At 39.9% G+C, this 20514-nt stretch overlaps 1 protein-coding gene across 5 annotated transcripts in view; it reads right to left on the reverse strand.

Annotated features, from left to right (window-relative positions):
• Positions 1-3392: 3392 nt before the first annotated feature.
• foxp2 (forkhead box P2) overlaps positions 3393-20514 on the reverse strand; it is a 561942-nt gene continuing 544820 nt past the window's right edge. For all 5 annotated transcript variants that reach the window (XM_067999554.1, XM_067999556.1, XM_067999553.1 and 2 more), the window contains one exon: positions 3393-7225. In XM_067999554.1, coding sequence (XP_067855655.1) covers positions 7081-7225 — 145 coding nt within the window. In that variant the 3' untranslated portion in view covers positions 3393-7080. The remainder of the gene's footprint in view (positions 7226-20514) is intronic.

The following is a 20514-nucleotide window of genomic DNA, read 5'->3' on the forward strand; positions in this document are numbered from 1 at the left end:
AACAATGTGACAATGCAACAAGTTAGTAAACAGGAATTCTGCGCAGATGTAAGATTTTTAGTGTAACACAAAAAAACACTGAATTTAAGGAGACTAAGAAGTTAAACTTCCACTTTTGATTAGAAACTGCCATCATCCTGGGGAGAAAATCAAACGGGATGCATCATTGGTTTATCTTCATCTACACAACATATCCTTGTATGACATATCGAAATGACATTCCACTACAACAGTCTAAGCTATATTGTTCCAGGAAAGATCACAGAATAGGTTATCTGATATATTTAATATCACCTAATAGTTTATTTGTCAGTAAACCTCCTTGTCATAGTAGATATCCTCTAAACACACAATTAACCATTCAATCACTCTTCATTTCAATCTATTGGATTCAAATGAAAGCTGGTGTCAAAATTGTGCCCTACATTTTATAATCACAGATAATTATTTCAGAAACAATTTTTGTATAACATACATTATACCATAATACTGATGTCACAATAATTACTTGCATGTCATAACATTAAAAGCAACTTAGCAATCTCTCATGTTTCCGTGCATTTAAAAGTGTTCCCTATATTACAATGGTGACTACACTTCAACAAGTACTTCATTGGCTGTAAAGCGCTCTGGGATGTCTTGAGGTTGTGAAAGGCACTATATAAATGCAAGCTTTTTTTCTTTCCATGTTGTGTAAAGAAAATGAGTGAAATATTAATTCTATTTCACTCATGAATGCTTTGTAACTCACTTCTTACTATACTAAAGACTTGTATAATTTCACTTGTGAAATAAAACAAGTATTGCAGCATTTTGTGTATCCTCTATATAACACAGACAGAACTATTTAATTAGTAATACATTTTTCAAGTTGCTATCAGCTTTATTGGGGCTGATTTTCATCTTTACTGCTGGACGGGAATGGGACTGTAGTGCATTGGAAATCACGGCACAACACTTATTGCCTCATTCCTGTTGCCACCATTTTGTTGGGGCCCTTAAAATAGGTGGCTCAGTGCTAGCTAGAAATAGGCAGGTGCCTCATTAGTCCTCGCACATTGCGGTCCTATAATGTCAATTAGAAATGCAATTTTGAAGTAGCAACCGTGCACACTCCCCCCATTGGCATTGAGCAGCCAAACAAGTGGTCCTTAAAGGGACTGCTGCAGGTCACTCAAAAGTTTTCTTTTATTAAAAAAGTTTGTAAATGATTTTTTATGGTGTCAGCATTAATCTTTCCTTCTGGCCCCACAAAAATCACTCCTCGTGACCAAACTTCTATGGCCCTCCCCTGCAATCGCTTCCCCCTCACCCTTTACTTACCGCAGCTGGCTTGGCTTTGCAGAGGAGCTGCTAGATCTCCTGCCTCCTTTGATCAGTGAGCTGCCCATCAGCATTTGTTTAGCGCTGGCAGATTGCCAATTATATTTAAATGAGACCCGACCATGAAAATGGTTTGGACCTCTGACCACTTCCTTTGGGCATGCAGTGGGCATGCTCGGCCTGCCTCCCGCCCAATCCAATGGAATTGGTCACATAGAAATCTATCCCACTATCCTTTACCTATATCAGTTTATCACAACTGTTGGCAGCATATTCATTGCACAATGGTACATAGAACATAAATACAAGGCAAAAATAACATTAATATGTTACGTTATAAAAACAGCTGATGAATTTATCTTGTGTTTGACACATTCCACACTCCACTGAATTGCAGCTTTTAACTCACTGCCAGCTCCTGTACTATATTTATAGATTGAGGGAAGTTGAATACAATTGCGATTATCTTGATGAGGGTGTGATGTCATAATGCATTCAAACCAAACTATTTCCCAGCTCAAACAATTCAGTAACAGAGAATGTTCCATTGCCACAAATGTCACACTGAAGAGGCTGACTGGTTAACACACTGATGTGTTAAATCATCTTCTGAGTGTCTCCATGATCAATTCTAGGGATCATCTGGTATCAGAATGCTGCACACATAAATACTGTTCAAACAATAATTTCCATTATTATATTCATAAACATTGTTTTCCTAGCTCCCTCACCCAGTTTTAATATACAAAGGATACCAAATTCTCATTTTCATTAAGTAACTCTAATCAAAATTCCTAATGTAAACTTTATATAGACAGAAATTTGCTCTATATTACTGTTTGTAAACATGAAACCTCCTGGAATTACTCATGGTGGAACACTATTCAAGACTGCAGTCCGATGTCAATTGTACCATGGCACACATCTATTCCACACTCAATGGGGAGAGATTTCAGTACAAAGTTTGTTGCTTTTTAATTCAAAAATATGGAATGAAAATATAGAAATGTGAAGGAATAGTAAAAGAAATAATTTTGTGTGTCCCCTCTTGCTAAATTGAGGACAGGCTGAAAGATTGACCATCTTCCTCTTCAAGCACTACCAAGTCAGGTATAGAATAGGTGAATTCAGAGTTAAGATCCCTTGACTGTGCCCCAGCAATGTGCCTTAACCCGAATGTCAGAAGAACACTTTCCTGCACAATGATGATTTTTTTTTCATCCTGGTGACCTCTTTCAGTGAGATTGCCAAGTTAGTGAAACTTTGTATTACATACCCACAAACAATATGGTTCACACTGAGGCAGCTATACTGTAAGTTTGGACATTTTTGCTCTCAATTAAATGTTTCTATTTACTCAGGACATGATCTGTGCAAATGTAACTTTATGGTATTTAAATCTTGATCAAATTCATGACATCCAATAAGCAATGTAAACTATACCTTGAACAGTAAATCTTAAACTACCTTTGTTTTAATCTCTACGAAGAGAGAATTTACCCGATTATTCTGGATAAGGTGTGAATTTAATGTCATCTGCTCCAATTGTCCTGCATGAGTTAAGAAATGTAGTTCGAAAGCAACTGTTTTTGCTGCAGCAAATATCCCTTTCAGACTGTTTCTCTCAAATATCTGTTAGCAAATTAATTTTGCACAAAAATACTGCCTGCCTCAGGTTGTGCAAATTATTGTTTGCACTAAGATTTCCCAAGTTACAATAGAACCCGAGTCTCAGTTTACAGTGGTGTTTTGGTTTTCTTTCTCATGATTCTCACCATGATTATTTTTCTCTTTCAGCCACCTGAAACAAAGAGACTTCAGTGCAAGTTTATATAAAACCGAGTTCTCTCAAAAATTTTCCTTTTGATGTTGATAAAGAGTGTGTGAGTAAATCCTTCAGGGAGCTAGGGCTGAAATTATCCACAATTTTCCAAATCAAAAGTCAATGATTCAATTAAATTGTACAATAAAGCATAAAATCAATCTTTACTCTCAGGCAAGAACTGAATTTAAAATCTGTTAATGCTGTCTGTTAACAAGGACATAACAGATGAGCTTAATATGTGTGATAAACTATTTATTGCATTTCATAATGCCATTATCTGTCATTAGTACTGATTACACACATCTAGAACTATAATACACATTTTATTGTCTGTTCAAACAGACACATTGAATGATGGAATGCTATAATACAGGAAAAAATGTTTTTCACACCTTGTAATTCTGTGGCAGTGCCAGTGACAACATAGTTCAGTACCTTAGAAAGGAGCTGATTATTATTTTTTACATTACATTACAACCATCACTGCTGTTCAGTTCATTACCCAATGGAGGTACAATTCATTACTTATCCACTAGTCAGGGTTTTATTAAGTTTCATACAGGTGATATATTTTAGGAACTCCAAAATGAAAACACATGATTACCAACAGATTGAAACAAGTGTAAATGCAAATGGGTTAATGTTAATTTCTGTTCAGTCTCTGTCCAGTGAAAAACAGTCAGTTCTAATTCTAACAATTACTAGTAATGTGCACAAAATTTTAATTTCAGTCAGTACAACTTTACAATGAATTCAACTACAGCATGTATAAGCCTATGAAACACTATACTCACATGGTTTTATAGCACTGATGTCTTTTGTAGACAAAAACTAGGGACAATAAAACCTGATAACTCCCTGTTAGTGGTAGTCTAGTTTCCTTTTTAAGTCCTATGTTTGGTCCTTTACTTTATTCAGCAGTGAGAGCCTTGAATACAGAACAACAGCTGTTACAAATTTCAGTCATGACTTTTCACTTTTGAGAATTCAAGGCATGAACACAGTACACAGTAATGGAAAGTATCAAAATTAGTTTACCTCAAAAAGATAAATAAACAAATAGGCATAATCCACCAATACATAAATTGATGTTTGTGCTACAGCTAAAAGATACTATATATAAAGGACCACAGTCCTCATCAGCATATGATAGAAGCAAGGATAAATGAGCTTTAATTTTGCCACACAGTATGCCATATAAGTATGCACCGAAATTCAAGCAATAAATACATACATTATTTTAAAGCCTTACAATAGCTATGCAAAGCAGATGCAAGAAAGCAGATTTGCTAATATTAGCAAGCAATGGTATAAAATAGAGTAAAAAATACATGAAATGCATTAAAGCAAAGCTTTCTTAAAAAAGTCTGGTCATTTATGGGTCCACCAACATTTTTTACATAATTATGCACAATTATCAAAATACAGACAGAGCATATCAGAAAACCCCAATAAACCTAAAACCTATTGTAAGCATTTGCAGAGTTTTGGAGGTTCTTCTGGTAAAATGTGCAAGCAGCTATTTTTAATCGTACTCGTACAAAATCCATGCAAAATTCTACAGGTATATGCAATCTGTGGCTAAGACTTTTTCCCAAAAGATGTGTGACTGAGGTATGCATGCTACCAGCACTGTACCCTCAGATCTCGTTCCAGATGAATTCACATATCATTCTTACTTCCAGTCCAATTGAGTAGTTTTACACATGCACTTCGATTACATTATCTCCCTTTCAATAAATCCAAACATTAGTGTCCTACAAATGTTTGAAGACAACCTATTAGAAATCATTCTCCCCCATATTGGTAACATAAACCTTCCATTGACCATGAACTATAGACAAGCATAGTGAGAGTAACAGTTAACTGTGATACTCGCAAATAATACAATCTGCCACAATTGTTCTGGTGTGTTATGCAGAGGTAGAAGCTTTCAGAAAACCTTTAGGGTGAGTGGAAGAACCCTACTGAAAGCAGTTGTGTCCTTTTATTTGGTGTGATAGATGACTGTGTATGTCTTAAGTCTACTTGCTGACTCCAGCAAAGAATAAATGATGAGCTTGGTTTGCAGGAACCAGCTCCTTCACGTGGAACTGGCAAGTATGTTAAACTCTAGCAGCCACGTCCTGTCAAAAACTGTTTGTAAAGCAATAACCATCATCAGGTTATGAGGTCCCTTGGTTGGGGGGGAAATGTAAGGTATTTCACAGAATTGGCACACAAAGTGAAATGCAACATTTTGAGTTAATAAATATCAGTGTTAAGCAATTTTTGTCTTTTTTTTTAAAAACATCACAATGCATCATGAAACATTTTAGGAAAACTTTTTTATGCATTGTTAGGTTTAGCAGATATTTTAAGCCTTAACATCACATATACGCAGAGGCAGAAATTTGTGTAACTTTGGTTTGATAGAAATGGAAATGTCTGGTATAATGACTATTAAACACTATGATTTGAAATGAGTATAAAAATTGCTTTCGTTTTTAAACTCAGCCAGATCATTTGAACTTAAAAGTGAAAATAATTTTTGGCTTCACTAGTTTTTCAATGTTTGGTTACTACAGTAATTTTTAAGTGAAATCTGAAAACTCTTCTTGACGAACATAACATGAAAAAAGAACAACATGCAAGACATAAGCTTTACGAAACACTACAAAGCCACCAGTAAAAACTGTTGTCTGTACGGGAAAAAAATGCAAATGAAGCCTACTGAATTGTCAGCATTATAATCTCACCTGCATTACTAATCTCTAAATGTTTATTTAAAGTGTGAAATGAAAACATCTATATAAATTCTGCAGTTGCATCAAGTACATATACTTTGTTTTGGTCAAAGATGCACATTTAGCTGCTTCCTACTATAACTTCCTACTTCGTATCACTGTTATTGTGTAGTATTTGCCACTGAAATTTTTTTTTGGACTCAGCAGATCACACATCTGACTTCATTTTGTCATCTTGAATACTTTCCTAGGGTAAAATAAAAGAATCCCAGAGGTCATCAGAAAACAGCAGGTAGTTCACGTAAATGTTCCTTTGTACTAATTAAAGTTACAGAAGGCGGGCCATCGAAATGGTTGTTTCTGTCTTTGAGCTATTGGCCATTGTCAGAGTTGACTTTGGTTTTAGCTGTTGCCTTTGAATATGTTTACAGGTAGACAAAGCTTAAATACAAGGAGGTAAAGAGAACTGTTGTAGAGTATGCAGAAAAGCATAATTTCCATATGGTACTTGCAAAGATGGTAGAACTTTTTTTAAGCATATAAGATTGCACTTTACATTTCAACACTAATAGCACAGACTGGAAGCCTAAGGTTTTCAGTTGCCTCAGAAATCCACAACAGTCTAGTTACTGTGGTTTTGTAATATCTAACTACAAACATAATAGTTGGTGGCACCAACACAAAATCTGATCTGTCCCCAAAATTGAACTAGTTACAGGCAGTGATACTACTTTCTGATACTACTGTGCAAATTAAAAATCAACAACAACTTGAACTGGATCAGCAAATTATCTAATTTTAGCTACTGTATACTAAAAATTCACATTTAATGAAGCTAACACTATTTTTGGCAGTATAAGAGGCCATTGACTTTCTATATAGCTGACATCCCGATATTCGGTCAATCCATCAACCAGTAAGAGCTAGGTAACAATTTTATATGGACAAGCCATCATAGAGAGGAAAGTTTATCAGAAAACTTATTTTTTGCAATCCAATTTTCTATATGTTGGAAAAAAGCAAGCAATTTCCAATGCTTGTCATCCCTTGGTACTCAGTGGCAATCACAGATAGTTCCATTAGGCTGTTTCCTTGTCTCATGCTCAATAAATAGTCACAGTAAAAGTCTGCCAAATATCCAATGACGTGGAGTGGTTATGAAGGTCTGTAATATGACCCTGTTATTGAAATGTCTGAAGTTCCTTCTTATTCTAGGTCTTCAGATGAAGGTTCTTCTTCAACATCTCTGTCCTCTTCTATCTCTGGACTGTGATTGGCTGTCGTCACCAAGGACATGGGGCCCTCATCTTCTTCTGCATTCATTGGTTCTTCCTTGACATGAATGGGTTGTCTGGGTAAATTTGAAAATAAAGTTATAAGTGTTAATGAGCATTATCAACAGAAACAAAATGTGTTAATCTCCAGCTCAAAACATTGCAATGATATATATTTATAAACTAATATATTTGTTTTGCGGAAACCAGTTTTAACATTTTATTATGCTCGGCAGATAATTATTTCTTGAAAAGGCTACATCATCAATTAAAGCATTGCAAGTGTCAAATGCTTTAAAATGTCTGATTTTATCCCCTGAAGTTTACCTTTTTTCTCCCAAAAATAAATCAGAAAGGTCACAGTGATCTGAAAAAGCTATAAAAGTTCACTTATGGCACATGGTGAAAAATGCCATATCATAAATAATCTAGAATTTTTCATACCCTACCCCTCCAGCAAGAGAAGACCTGCTTTTTTTTATCTTGTTAATAGAAACTGCAGTCTCTCATTAATATGCAGGGCTGGTGTGCTGCTTCTCAAGAGGAATACCTGCAGCAAGGCTTCGCCATTAATCAACTTCAGCCTAGCAGTTCAGCGAGACATGATGATACATGTTTTTAACTCTAAATTAATGAATATCTTTACCAACTGTCAATAAATGAAGAAAAACACTGGTGAGGAACACAAGTTGAGGTGGGAAATTTCCAAACATAACAGAATGATGAGGAAGTGGGCAACTAACAAGAATAATAATGCTGTCACCCACAAACAAGGCTTAACATGATCCAGGCCCTACTCAAGGAAAGGGTTGTGCTGCAATGATAAATCTGCCAAAACCTAATTATTTTTGACACATTAGATGCATCAGGGACTCACAGTGAAAAAATTTCCTTATCAAGTACTTTTGCATTAGAAAGTGACTGAACCTGCCAGCCATCTCTTGGGCTACATTCTTCGATGAAAGGAGTAACTTTGAATTTTAAAAGGTACAGATCGCTTTAATATTCACAGCAAAATAACTTATTATTCAAACCTTATTGGTAAGCCATACAGTTTTGTTATTTATTATTTAAACAGATAATTTATGCAATTTAAATAGTCATCACAATCAGAGCAAAATCAGAAGAAAATAGAACATTGGAATTAGAAATTACTGGAAGGTTTTTCTTTGAAAGGTTGGTTCTTTTACATACCAATTGAGGGAACAAATATTTTATCCTATTAAAAATACTAGAGAATGTATAATATTAAACTTTTCCAGGAATTCTCCTACAAAGCACTTATTTAACAATCTATAAAATAAAATTCCTTCCTTCAGCGTTGTATATAAAGCTGACATTTGTATCTATCCAACTTAAAACTTTTTAGTGCACAACAAACTGGTGATTAAAACAAATGAATTTATTAAAGTAATACTGTATAACACTGATAAAAGTTTAATTATTTCAGTGTATACATTTAGCTATGAAAAACAAGTCTACAAGTTCTGTCTTTACTAAAAAATTTAAGACATGGAGATTCCTGCAGGTAAACATTTTGGCATGAACTGCAACGTAATGAACTCACTACATGCCTTAATAAGAAGCAATCCATTTCATTAAGCATGAATAGCAATAAATAGAAGTTTCTTAAATATTTTAAATCTAAAATGAATCATTTGTTTCAGAAGTAGGTTTCACTCAGGATGACAGATAATATCCCAGGAGCTCAATGACAAAGAAAGCCTTCTTAAAATACTGTCATTCTTATTTATCATATTGTTAAAAAAAAACCTCCAAATAAGGGATACAAAAATTTAAAGAGAGATAAATGAGTCAAGAGAACACTGGGTTGCTATGGTCATAAAACACAGCAAAACCTTTCAACAATATGAAAAGCATAGCTTGCAGCTTTAATTTACATTAATTACATATCAGTAGCATGCTTGCTAGGAATGTAAAAAAAGAGAAATTATGAGAGCTCACAGTCACTTTGCACAGTATTAGGTACTAAAATGATTCATGCAGTATTTAATATGTGGCATGCCTTATGAAGCCACAAATATATGCCTGCTCCTAAACCTTTGCAATTGTAGTTGCAACCGGTCTGTGTCACTTGAGCATTATTACAGGATTATTACTGTACTGGCAATCATGCAGAGACATTCCATGGATGCAAATAACACCATTAACTGTGTATCTTAATGAAATAAGGTGATTTGTCAGTCCTAATAATGATATGGATAATAATAGCAACCATGCTGGGGGATTTTTTTTTTAGAAATACTAAGGGCATTTTTTTTTGACTGGTCAGCATGGCCAGCAAGAAAACTAAACTAAGGGAGTGTTGAATCATTTTAAAGATCCTGTAAATGCCAGAGTTGAAAATGAATTAACAGAAAAGATTTTCTCCTCCAAGGCAACTATAAATCTCTGGTGAATATCATTCATGACAGACTATCTGGTAATAGATGTAGCAAAGGACATCCAACAGTATATTGATTGCAAAACTGCCTAAACATATCAAACTATGCCATGTCACAGGATCTCTGCAGTTTGAAGGATATAAACATGAAATAGATTTTATCACAGAAACATTAATTAGCTAAATGTGTTAAACTTTAGCATTTTTTGTCATCATTCAATTTAAGTTTAAAATGTCAAAGAAAGGGGGGCTGGTAGCGGAAGTGGCTGAATGCTCAACTTCAAACCAGAATGTCTTCAGTTGGATGTCAGGGATGTCATTCAAATCTGGTTGGTTCAGTTGGGTGAGCCTCAGATAGGCTTCTGCATGGAGTACTACTGTGAACAGAGGTGCTCCATCTCAGGACAGGAAAATCTTATCTGCATGACCTACATAAACCGAGTCTCCTGTTGAATAATTATAAGGCAACATTGATACTGCCACAGAGAAGAATAAGGCCCAGACGTTTCCACCTCCAAGTGAAGATTCAGTGACAAGCAGCCTTCAAGAAAAGCGTGTTGAATAAGAAGATACATCTTCACATAGACTTACAAAAACGATTGTATACACTTTATAAATTAATGTGAAAACCTATGCTCTACATCAGTGTAGAATTTACACCAATCTTGTTGCTAAAGCAAAAATATTGGTCCTGAAATTACACTGTGGGATTCTAACATATGAATGCTTAATATATTGGTCTGAAATTCTTTACTCTGCTATTTTAATGGAGTGCTAGCCCATTTATTTTAAATGGGATAATGCCTCTGCTAAAATAACACAGGAAGAAATTTTTGATCAATACATTAAGATTTCTTATACTAGTATTCCATGGCAAAATTTTAGGACCATTGACCCTTCTCATGAAAACTCACATTTTTCAGTGTATTATAAAGCAATTCTCACCATCACTACATTCTTTTAAAAATCAGATACATACACATATTTTGAGTGTCCCTGTTAATTCAATAAATGTTTTTGTTTCAACAAGAAACATGGATGGCATCATCGGGAATCTGGTTGGAAGGCATCTCTGACCCCAGTGTTGAGAGATTAAATTAGCATACAATTGAAATAAATTGCTGAAGCACCCTTAGTTAAATGCTGTATCTACAGTGTTGTTAATTCAGCTCCCTCACATGGTCAGTTTCTGTGATGTCATTAACATTCATAATTTAAATATTTAGGGGAAACGGAACCATATTAAATCAATTTTCTTTAAGTATTTTTTAACAGTAATGCTAATGGTGTTTTTTAGTGTAAGTTAATAACTGAGAATGCCTCCACTTCTAGGTTTTAAACGATTTTTCACTGTAGCTCAGTAATTCTTATAAATATATTCCAATGGTTATGTGCTGGACAATTGAAAGTTCAATCATACTGGTAATTATATACTGGTCTTTATTTAGTTGTTCAAAATATTTCTGTAATCATTAAATTAAATCAGCAACTTTAAGTGGAAAGTTCCACTTTTTTTTCCAAATATTTAGCTGCAAACACTATTAACACCTCTCTACAGCTTTTACTAAATACACTTTTATTGTTTTGAAGCCTTGACTATTATAGGGTTTTCCACCGCAGAACCATAATATTTTGCCATTTGTTTACTGTTGGCCATATATCTTTAAAAATTAGGGGCTCGAATTTAGCAGGCCTGCGGGTTCCCAGCGGGTGGTCCTCCGGGAGCGTGGTCAACACGCTCGGCGAAATTAGTGGGTTGCCCACGCGATCGTAGCAGGCAACCCACTAATAGGAATCAATTACCTGCTCCTCCGGGGTCCATGGCGCTGGCCTGCGCGTCGGTCGGGCTGCGCATGCGCAGTACGATCTGTCAGCTGGAGGCTCTCTAGTTAAAGGGGCAGTCCTCCACTGACAGATGCTGCAACCAATGGAACAAATTGCAGCATGGAGCAGCCCAGGGGGAAGGCTGCTCCCAGTTTAATGATGCCTCACCCCAGGTATCATCAGATGGGGTGAGGAGGAGGGGGAGGACACAGATCTTCCACCCGGCGGGCGGGAGGAAGCGGCCTGCCTCTGCCACCAAGAAGGCCTGGCTCGAGGTGGCAGAGGGGGTCACCTGCGCCACCAACATATGGCCCACCTGCATACAGTGCAGGAGGCGCTCCAATGACCGCAGTAGGTCAGCCGCAGTGAGAACACGAAGTCTTTCCCCTACACTCCGTCTGCCACAACACTGCCCCCACCCCACATCTCCTTCGGCACCGCCAACACTACTCTGTCACATCACCCTTCATACCCACTCAAACCCCATCCTCATCTTACCTCCACCTACTCACCTCGCCAGTACTCATCCTGCCACTAACACGCAACCCAATCCTCATGCAATCTCATTGCTCCATCCCATACTCACCCTCTCGTGCATCTCCCTCAAGGCCAGCCTCACTCAACCTGCCTCCACCTGTGCTGCAGCCACAGGGCATGTATCACATATGTGCAGTAGGCAGCGTAAGGCAAACGTGTCGTGAGCATGAAGGGGGTGCACAAGGGTGTCTGAGGGTTTGTCATGGGTGTTACCTATATTGAATTTCAGAGCAACAGCAGCACACATTATATTGACACCACCACTGCCATGTCTCTGCGAATCCTGTCCGTTGTGTCCAATAATGCCCGCTCCTGGGTATCACTATGAGGACCCACCACTGATGCCACCCATCGTGTTACTGCAGAGTAGGTGCAGGTGTATTTGCAGGGCTCGTCCGCGCAGACGACTGAGAGACATCGGCGGTGTAGCTGGCTGCAACCTGGAAGGATGCGGAGGAGAAGGTGTGGAGGGCAGTGGTGACTTTGACAGCGACAGGTAAGCAGTTGGTGCTGGGGCCAGCCAGGAGCAGCTCGGCATGAAAGAGCCTGCAGATCTCCACGACTACATGTCGAGCGAATCTGCGCCTCCCTGTGCACTGCTGCTCGGAGAGGTCCGGGGAGCTGCGCCTCGGTCTGTGGACCCTGTGGCGAGGGTAGTGCCCTCTGCGATGCGTCTCTCTCTGCGGTAGCCCTCCCTCCTGCTGTGCAGGTGGGCGTGCAACAACACCGTGTTGGGGGGATCCACGTCTCTGCGGCGGACGGCGTGGACTGCGAGGCTGCTGGGGCTGGTCATGCTCTTCGTCCTCCGAGGGTGTCCACACACCACCCATCTGGCAGGTGTTGGTCTGAGGGGTTGTGCAGGGTAGGTGGGTGGTTCCTTGGACTGGGGCTGCGGTTTCGTGTCGGTCTGTCCTCTGGCTTGGCAGGGGGTGGTGGGGGGCAGGGGTTGCCCTATGTGACGCGGTGGCCTCCTGCGTGGGTGAGGGCTCTCCCCCGTGGAGTGCACCTTGGCCCCTGCCACAGGCTGCTGGATGCAACACGCCTGGTTGGAGAGAGACTGTTTCCCCCAGTGTGTGAAGCTCACTGCCTTGAACCTAAAATCCCACACTTCCTCTTTTGACAGCTGATTCAGCTCATTAACTGACCTCAACAAGCAAGTTAAGTACACTCAAGTGGAACCCCGCTGGCTTTAATTGCCTGCGGGATTCCCACCAGCGGGGCTTGCGCGCGCAGCCCCGCACGTCAGCGCGGTACCCGGAAGTGGCCGGGATTTCGTCGCGATCCGGTCACGTGACCGGATATCGGGATTTTCCGGGCCCCCCCGCTGGAAACCAGACGCCAAAATCGAGCCCTAGATATAAGCAACTTAAAAAAAAATTAGATTGGCATCTTACATTAATCCCAGCAAAGGATAATGAATGCAACAATTTGATTAAAGCAACATTTATCTGTAGCTAAAGGTGCTGTTACTTTGAATTTGTTAGAAGATTCTACTACTTTGGAGCTCCTCCACTGCTTTTAGTTCGAGTCAGGACCCTATCTCTGTAATGCTGCTAAGCTCCACTGTGTAATGCTGAATCTCAGAACGAAACACACGCACCAGCTTCTTTAATCTGACGGAATATTTGCAGTCAAATTTTACAGGAGCCTATGATCTCATCAGCTACTTTACACAGCCAATGGAGGGAGAACTGGGTGTCTGCCTCCGGCTGCACTCATAAACCACCTTCAAATAATTCATTATATTCTGTGTCTTACTTATCACCTATTGCTGTTTGGTAATGGGCTGAAATAAGTTATTTAAATGTGCAGATTATTTTTAGTCTTAATATGATTTAAAATTCTTTTAATTTTCCCTGAAGAACTTCAATAATATTGCACATTTTATATATTTTTTAAAAAAGCTAAAAGGCACCGAATCACCATTATGATCCATTCATTTTAATTATCCTTAATGGTTTGGACTTGTCTTTAACATGTGTGTTGTAATCTTTACAGCAAGTGGAAAAACTGGCACAGTCTTATTTTTGGTACTAGAATATAGTTCAAAACTGATTATGTCTCACCATAATGCTCCCCCCACCCCACACACACTACATATCTTCTAGCTAGTCACTGCTGTATTCTCCTTGTTGAAAAATGGTCACTTAAAAAAAAACTTTATTTTGCTCTCACTTTGCATATATTTTCTTTCCCATGTTCACCACTATGTATACACCTCTAAACAAGTGGATGTGACCTAGGCCTCACCAATGGTTCAGTTGATTGCACTCTTGTATGAGTCAGATCGCGGGTTAAAACTTCATGACAAGACTTAAGCACATTGAGAGCGTGCTGCATTGTCCGAGGTGCTATTCTCCAGCTGATATGTTAAACCGAGGCCCTTGGTGAGACTATTTGAAGAGGTGCATGGAGTTCTCCTGGTTGCCTGGCCAATATCCTCAACCAAAGTTAACAAAAACAGATTAGTTGTTTATTCCTCCCATGCTGTTTGAGAGATCTTTCTTTGTGCAAACTAGCTGCTGTTTGGCTATAGAATCTTACAGCACAGAAGGAGGCAATTAGGCCCGTCATGCCCGTGCTGGCACTATGTAACATGCACTACATTTTAAAGTATGAGTAGTGCTTTGAGACATGATAAAGTAAGTCTTTATTTCTTTTCTTTCTTTACTGATTGCTACAGCCTGGTTTCTCAGTGGCGAGAACAAACTCAGCTTTTGATTCAGCCTTTGCTTCACTTCTGGGGAGAACATTGACCCCGATATTTATGGAGAGGTGGGAAGGGAGCGGGGGAACGTTTGCAGGGGAGAAACCCAGAAATACCGGGAACGCGGAGATCCAGACGAATTTAACTGCAGGACCTCATTATCGTTCTTTTACTCCATATCCTGCCCAGCGGCCGGCCAGATTGACAGGCTGGCCGGCTGCCAGGTGGGAAAACCAGCGGTAGAAGGTTGCAGCTGGGGACCGTTTGGGATGATCTGGGGGGGGGGGGGGGGTGGCCGATCACAGCAGAAGATTTGTTTGAGGGATGGGGGAGCATTCTTACTCCTCCTGGTCCACAAGCAGTGCTTTAAAACGTACTAACCTGCTTAATCTGGCTGCTACCGTCTCCATTTTGCTGCAGGGTTTCCTGAGCCCTGAGAAACCCGGCTGGCCAATGTTAAACTGCACTGTGGGAGCCTGATTTAAATATTATAATGAGGTGTCCCGCCTTCCAAGGGCGGGACACATGCATGCCACCCAACCCGCTGCCGTAAAAATGGCGGCAGGTGCGTACACAACAGGTTGGGGTTGGGTTACACGATTTTTTTTAACCTCCCCCCCCAAATCCCGACCCTCTCCTGCCCATCATGGGGGAGTTAAAATTCCCCCCATTGTCTTTACATATGGTCAACTTGGCTCAGTTAATAGCACTCTCACCTGTGAGTTAGAAGTTCACTACAGATTTGAGCGCATAATCTAGGCTGACATTTCAGTATAGTACTGAGAAAATGCTGCATTGTCAATGGTGCCACCTTTTTAGATGAAACATTAAATTGAAGACCCGCCTGCCTGCTTGGATGGACATAAAAGATACCATGGTATATTCAAAGAGCAGCAAATAGTTCTCCCAGTGTTCCAGGCAACACCACCAAAGAAACAGATTTCAATCATTTGCTGTTTGAGACACTCTGCCATGTGCAGATTGACTGCTGTATTTGCCTATTTACCTGCACTTCAAAAGAAATCCATTGGATGCAAAGCACGTTAGGGCACCTGATGCAAATCCTAGTACTTTCTTCCACACCTCTCCAAACAGTTCGAACTGCAATTGGGAACTCGCCACATGGGGATTCTCAGGCACATCGGCACTTCATTTTTTTCCCACAGGCCTCAAATTTCCTGAAAAGTTTCAGCGTAACAATGGCGTAAGAGCTGTGTTGCGCCTGAGAAAATTTGCGCTTAGCTAAGTTACGCTGAAACATCGCTACGCGTGAATTTCCTCAATCATTAGCTCCGCTTCCGGATTACATCTGCCAAAACCCGCTGCTGCTCATTTACATAGCTCCACCCCATACAAAAGACCAGCTCACGAGAGTCTCCTAGATTTCCGCAAATAATGTGCTGGTGTAAATCTATGCCCAGTAATTTAGGCACAGCACAGCCCTGAGTCACCTGATATTGGTGTAAGTGAGATTTCTGGAGTTTGACAGACATTTTCTTTGCAATTTAAAAAAAATTATCTTGTTGAGACCTGCACTATAGCTAATCAAAGTTACTCAGAATTGGGACTATTGTAATTGAGGGAAATTATTTAAAATTTTGAAGTTGGATTAGAAGTATTATGCCTTTATTTTCACAATCTATTGTTACATCGAGTCTGTAGCACAGAAACAGGCCATTTGGCCCAACTGGTCTATGCCAGCATTTATGCTCCACATGAGCCTCCTCCCTCCCTACTTACTTCATCTAACCCTATCAGCGTACCCTTCTATTCCTTTCTTCCTCATGTGCTTATCTAGCTTCCCTTTAAATGCATCTATGCTACTTGCCTCAACTACTCCTTGTGGTCGTGTGTTCCACATTCTTACCACTCTTTGGATAATGAAGTTTCTCCTGAACTCCCTATTGGATTTATTAGCGACTATCTTATATTTATGACCTCTAGTTCTGGATTCCCCCACAAATTTGGGTCTTTTGGGTTCAAATACTTTAATCAATTGCGCTAAAAGTGACCTCTTTCTATAGCCTTCTCTGATATGTCATAATATTTAATTCAATAAATGTAATATATGGTTCTTTTTTGCTAATAAGGACACTATATGAAACATCCTCTCTGTAGTATACTTTTTGGTATTGTTCACATTTTATGGAGGACCAACTGTACAAAGAAGGTAATGAATAGTCCTCTCAATTCAGGAATATACTTATTCTGTGCTAATTTTTGGAGCTTACAGATTTTATAAATGATTTGCCTAATATTGATCAGCCATTGAAATGTAGAAGTCTATTGGTTTTACTTCAATAGCAATGGACATTTCATTGAAAATTAAGTGTTAACATCAGATAGCCATGTGATGAAGGATAGAATACTAGAGCCTGATCTTTAGTTGCTTCCAAGCCTTACGCGCACACCATATCCTAGCTAAGCGTTCCTTTGAAAAGGATACAAGAGAGTCCCCAAATGATACCCACCACCTGAATAAAATTAACACTAATTGATATAAATCATACAATTAACATTAAGGACAAATTTTAAGGAAAACAATAACCTACTAATTGAGCTTTCCTGGCACTGCAAGCGAGGAATCAAAATCACGTGCCGTATTCAGATGAAGCAGGGTTTGAGGGCAGAGGGGGTAATTGGACCAGGGCATGCAGACATAATTCAGTTCCAATTTTAGTCATACATTCTTTATTTTTGTATTTCCATTTTAAATTCCTATGTCCACATTTATAGTGAAAACTGCCTATGTAAACTTGTCATGCTGTAATTACATCCTCCCTCCAGTGGACATAGGAATTTATAATGGAAAAAACTTGACAGGAAGTGTGTGTAGCCGTAAGATTTTTAATATAGATAGTATTACAGAAAATAGCCAATGGTTAGGAGAATCAAATACAGAGGAATATGAGTGCACATACCTGCCCAAAACCATGTCAGGGTTACATTTACTAACAAACATTCCATTAAGCATTATTCTACATTCAACTTTGTTAGATTTTGATTTTCATTCAGGGTTGCTTTAGTCATGGCATTTAGCTAAAATGAGGTTCCACTAACCATTTAATTATTAAGACTATTACATTCAAGATCTCAAAATATTTTCCTTTTATTATAATATGAGCTTCAGAGACAGGTATGTTCTATTAGGAGAAACACTGAAAACTAGAATGCTGGAATTTTAATCAATAGCCTTTGAACCCTGCTGTAACTACACTGCTCAAAGATCTGATTGTAACAGTACTCAAGAACAATTAGAATTCCTGAGATAGAAGTGCTGGTAGTTAACTCTTTGCAGTGTTCTCAACGCGATTAATGAACCACAGAGGAACTTGGAAATTTTAAGTGTGCATTCTGACCACTTGTGGCAATAAGTCAACAAGAATACAAGAAAGGAGAACATACCAAAAAGCAAAATATTTTGTCAGTGATGTCTTCAGGATTTAATATTACCATGAAAGGTGCAACAGGTTTTGCTTTACAGTTCTTTGGCTGTGTATCTTAGTTTTGCTGTTAATGAGTTCAGACCAGGTGTGCATCCAGATAAATGGGTGGGTGGGGAGAAAGGAGAAATTGATGTGCCCAAAACAGGCGGCAAGTTAGCAGCGCTTTTGCTTGAAATTTGGCATCAGGCCTTATTTGCATGGAAGCAGCGAGCTGTGGGCACCAAACGAGCATCCCAACGCAGCTTGCTAGTCAAAGCCTAACAACTTTTGACTGACTCCGACACCAAGTCAGCCCGCAGTTAAGTCTTTGCGGGGGGGCGGGGGGTAAAGCCGAAGAGTGGGTGGTTCGCCAGGCCAGCAGAGGCCCGCAGTAATTTTTTTGGAGCCAGGAGGAGCATTTAATTTTGAAAAGGTTTTGTGGCCGTATTTTGAGCAGCCTCCGGCAGTGCCTTTAAGGACTGCTGGTTAGGCCGCTCAAGATCTGGTACAATTAGATGGAGCTTGTGCAGCACAGGCACTGCCCATTTGTACCTGAATTTGGCATCGGGGTCCTACAACTGGCATAGGACCCCGATTTGCATCGTAAAACAGCCATGCACCTGTTTCAGGCAGGTGGGCTGCTCGCCCATTTACAGGCCTGGTTGAAAATGTCATCAGAGGGCCTTGGGCATCAATGTAGCGGCCGAGATGCCCCCAATTTTCACCTCCCTAGCTGCCCCCTTTTTCAGGCGTAAAACGGATGGTCGTGAGTTGAATTTCTCCCCGGGTACTTAAGTGTTGTCAGTTCCATTCAAAAATATTCCGAATATATTCAGATATATTCAAACATCACATTACATAATATTCAAACTGACTATTCAATGTCACTTTCAGAATGGATTTTTTCTACATAATTTACTTAATTTTGTGACAAGCTTTAAAAATTTTTTCAAAATGAAAGAAAAATCAGTGACTATGGGGCGATTCTTATCTTCAGGAGTAAAACAGTTCTAATCTAGTTTGAACTGCTTCAAGACCCCCTAGAATCCCAAGTGCTAATAGCACTCAATTTTTGTGTCTAACCATATTTGCACAATGATTCACAACTCCAGGTGCAAACTCCACTGGGATTAAAGATGACACCCACTGGTAGGTGATGCAAATCGTGTGTAAGTCAAATTTAAAGGTGTGGGGATAATTAATGGAGAATGTCACAAGGAGGGTTCAAACATTTCGAAAGCTGCTGAGGAGCATTAAAAAGCATCTCAACCCATCAGCAACCTTTGCCAAGGCTGAAAGGGCCATGGGATTAAGAAGTGCCAGGCCAGGATGAAAGGAAAAAGACCTATTAGGTGCAGCCATGAGTCTGCAGACAAGTGACAGTACTGACCAGCATTTGGCCACCTCGTTGATGGCTACTGAAGTCGAGGTGATATTGCATGAGATGTTTGCAATGAAGGTTTTCCTCTGTGCCAGTCTGCAGAACCATCCCTACACCATGCCTGAAACGTGGTGTAGCCAAATTTCAGGCCACAGCTGACCATTACTGTCCCTGCACACATGCAAGCTCAGTGCTGCATGGCAGCCAATGGTGTCCTTGCAGCAGATGGTCGAGTTCAACATCTGCCCCTCTTCTGATCCAGAGTCTGAGAAGACAAGCCATCTCATCATTCCCAGGTGGGTGTGCCAGGGCCCACAGGAATGGTTTGTGCTATCTTGGTACGTGCAACTAAATATGCAATACTGGCCCCGATCACCCTGGCATGCCTTAATTCATGCAATACCAGGTAAACCATGACATGCTGTGATTGAGAGGCTTCTGAAGAACATTCCAGCATAGAGGTTAGACTGGCAGTCACACCCCAATGAGATGTCATTAGGACGTCTGCTGGCACAGCCATCCATGGGAAGAGGAGCCTCCACTAACAACATCTGCCAAGTCAAGCTTGCTACCTCTCTCCACAGATGTTGGGGTGTGGTTTCAGGGCAAAGAGTACCTCAAGTTTTATGGCTTAAGGGCCTTCAAGTATCCACATGAGATATTTCAGGATTCAGCCCTGGTCTTTTGGCTTTTGTACAACTGATTTAGAGGTGAAACTTTGGCTTCATGGTAGCATTCCTGCCTGTGAGTGAGAAGGGTTCGAGCTCACTTCAGACAACCCCAGTGAGTGGAGTCTAGAATGTGGTCTTAGGAGTTTAGGGAGTTAGGAGTTAAACTAAAGAGTAGGACCTCAAAGGTAGTAATCTCAGGATTGCTACCAGTGCCACGGGTTAGTCAGAGTAGGAATGACAGGATAGCTAAGATGAATACGTGGCTTGAGAGATGGTGCAAGCTGGAGGGATTCAAATTCCTGGGCCATTGGAACCGGTTCTGGGGGAGGTGGGACCAGTACAAATTGGACGGTCTGCATCTGGGCAGGACTGGAACCAATGTCCTAGGGGGAGTGTTTGCCAGTGCTGTTGGGGAGG

The sequence above is a fragment of the Heptranchias perlo genome, chromosome 18 (assembly GCF_035084215.1).
Source record: "Heptranchias perlo isolate sHepPer1 chromosome 18, sHepPer1.hap1, whole genome shotgun sequence".
Lineage (NCBI taxonomy): Eukaryota > Metazoa > Chordata > Chondrichthyes > Hexanchiformes > Hexanchidae > Heptranchias > Heptranchias perlo.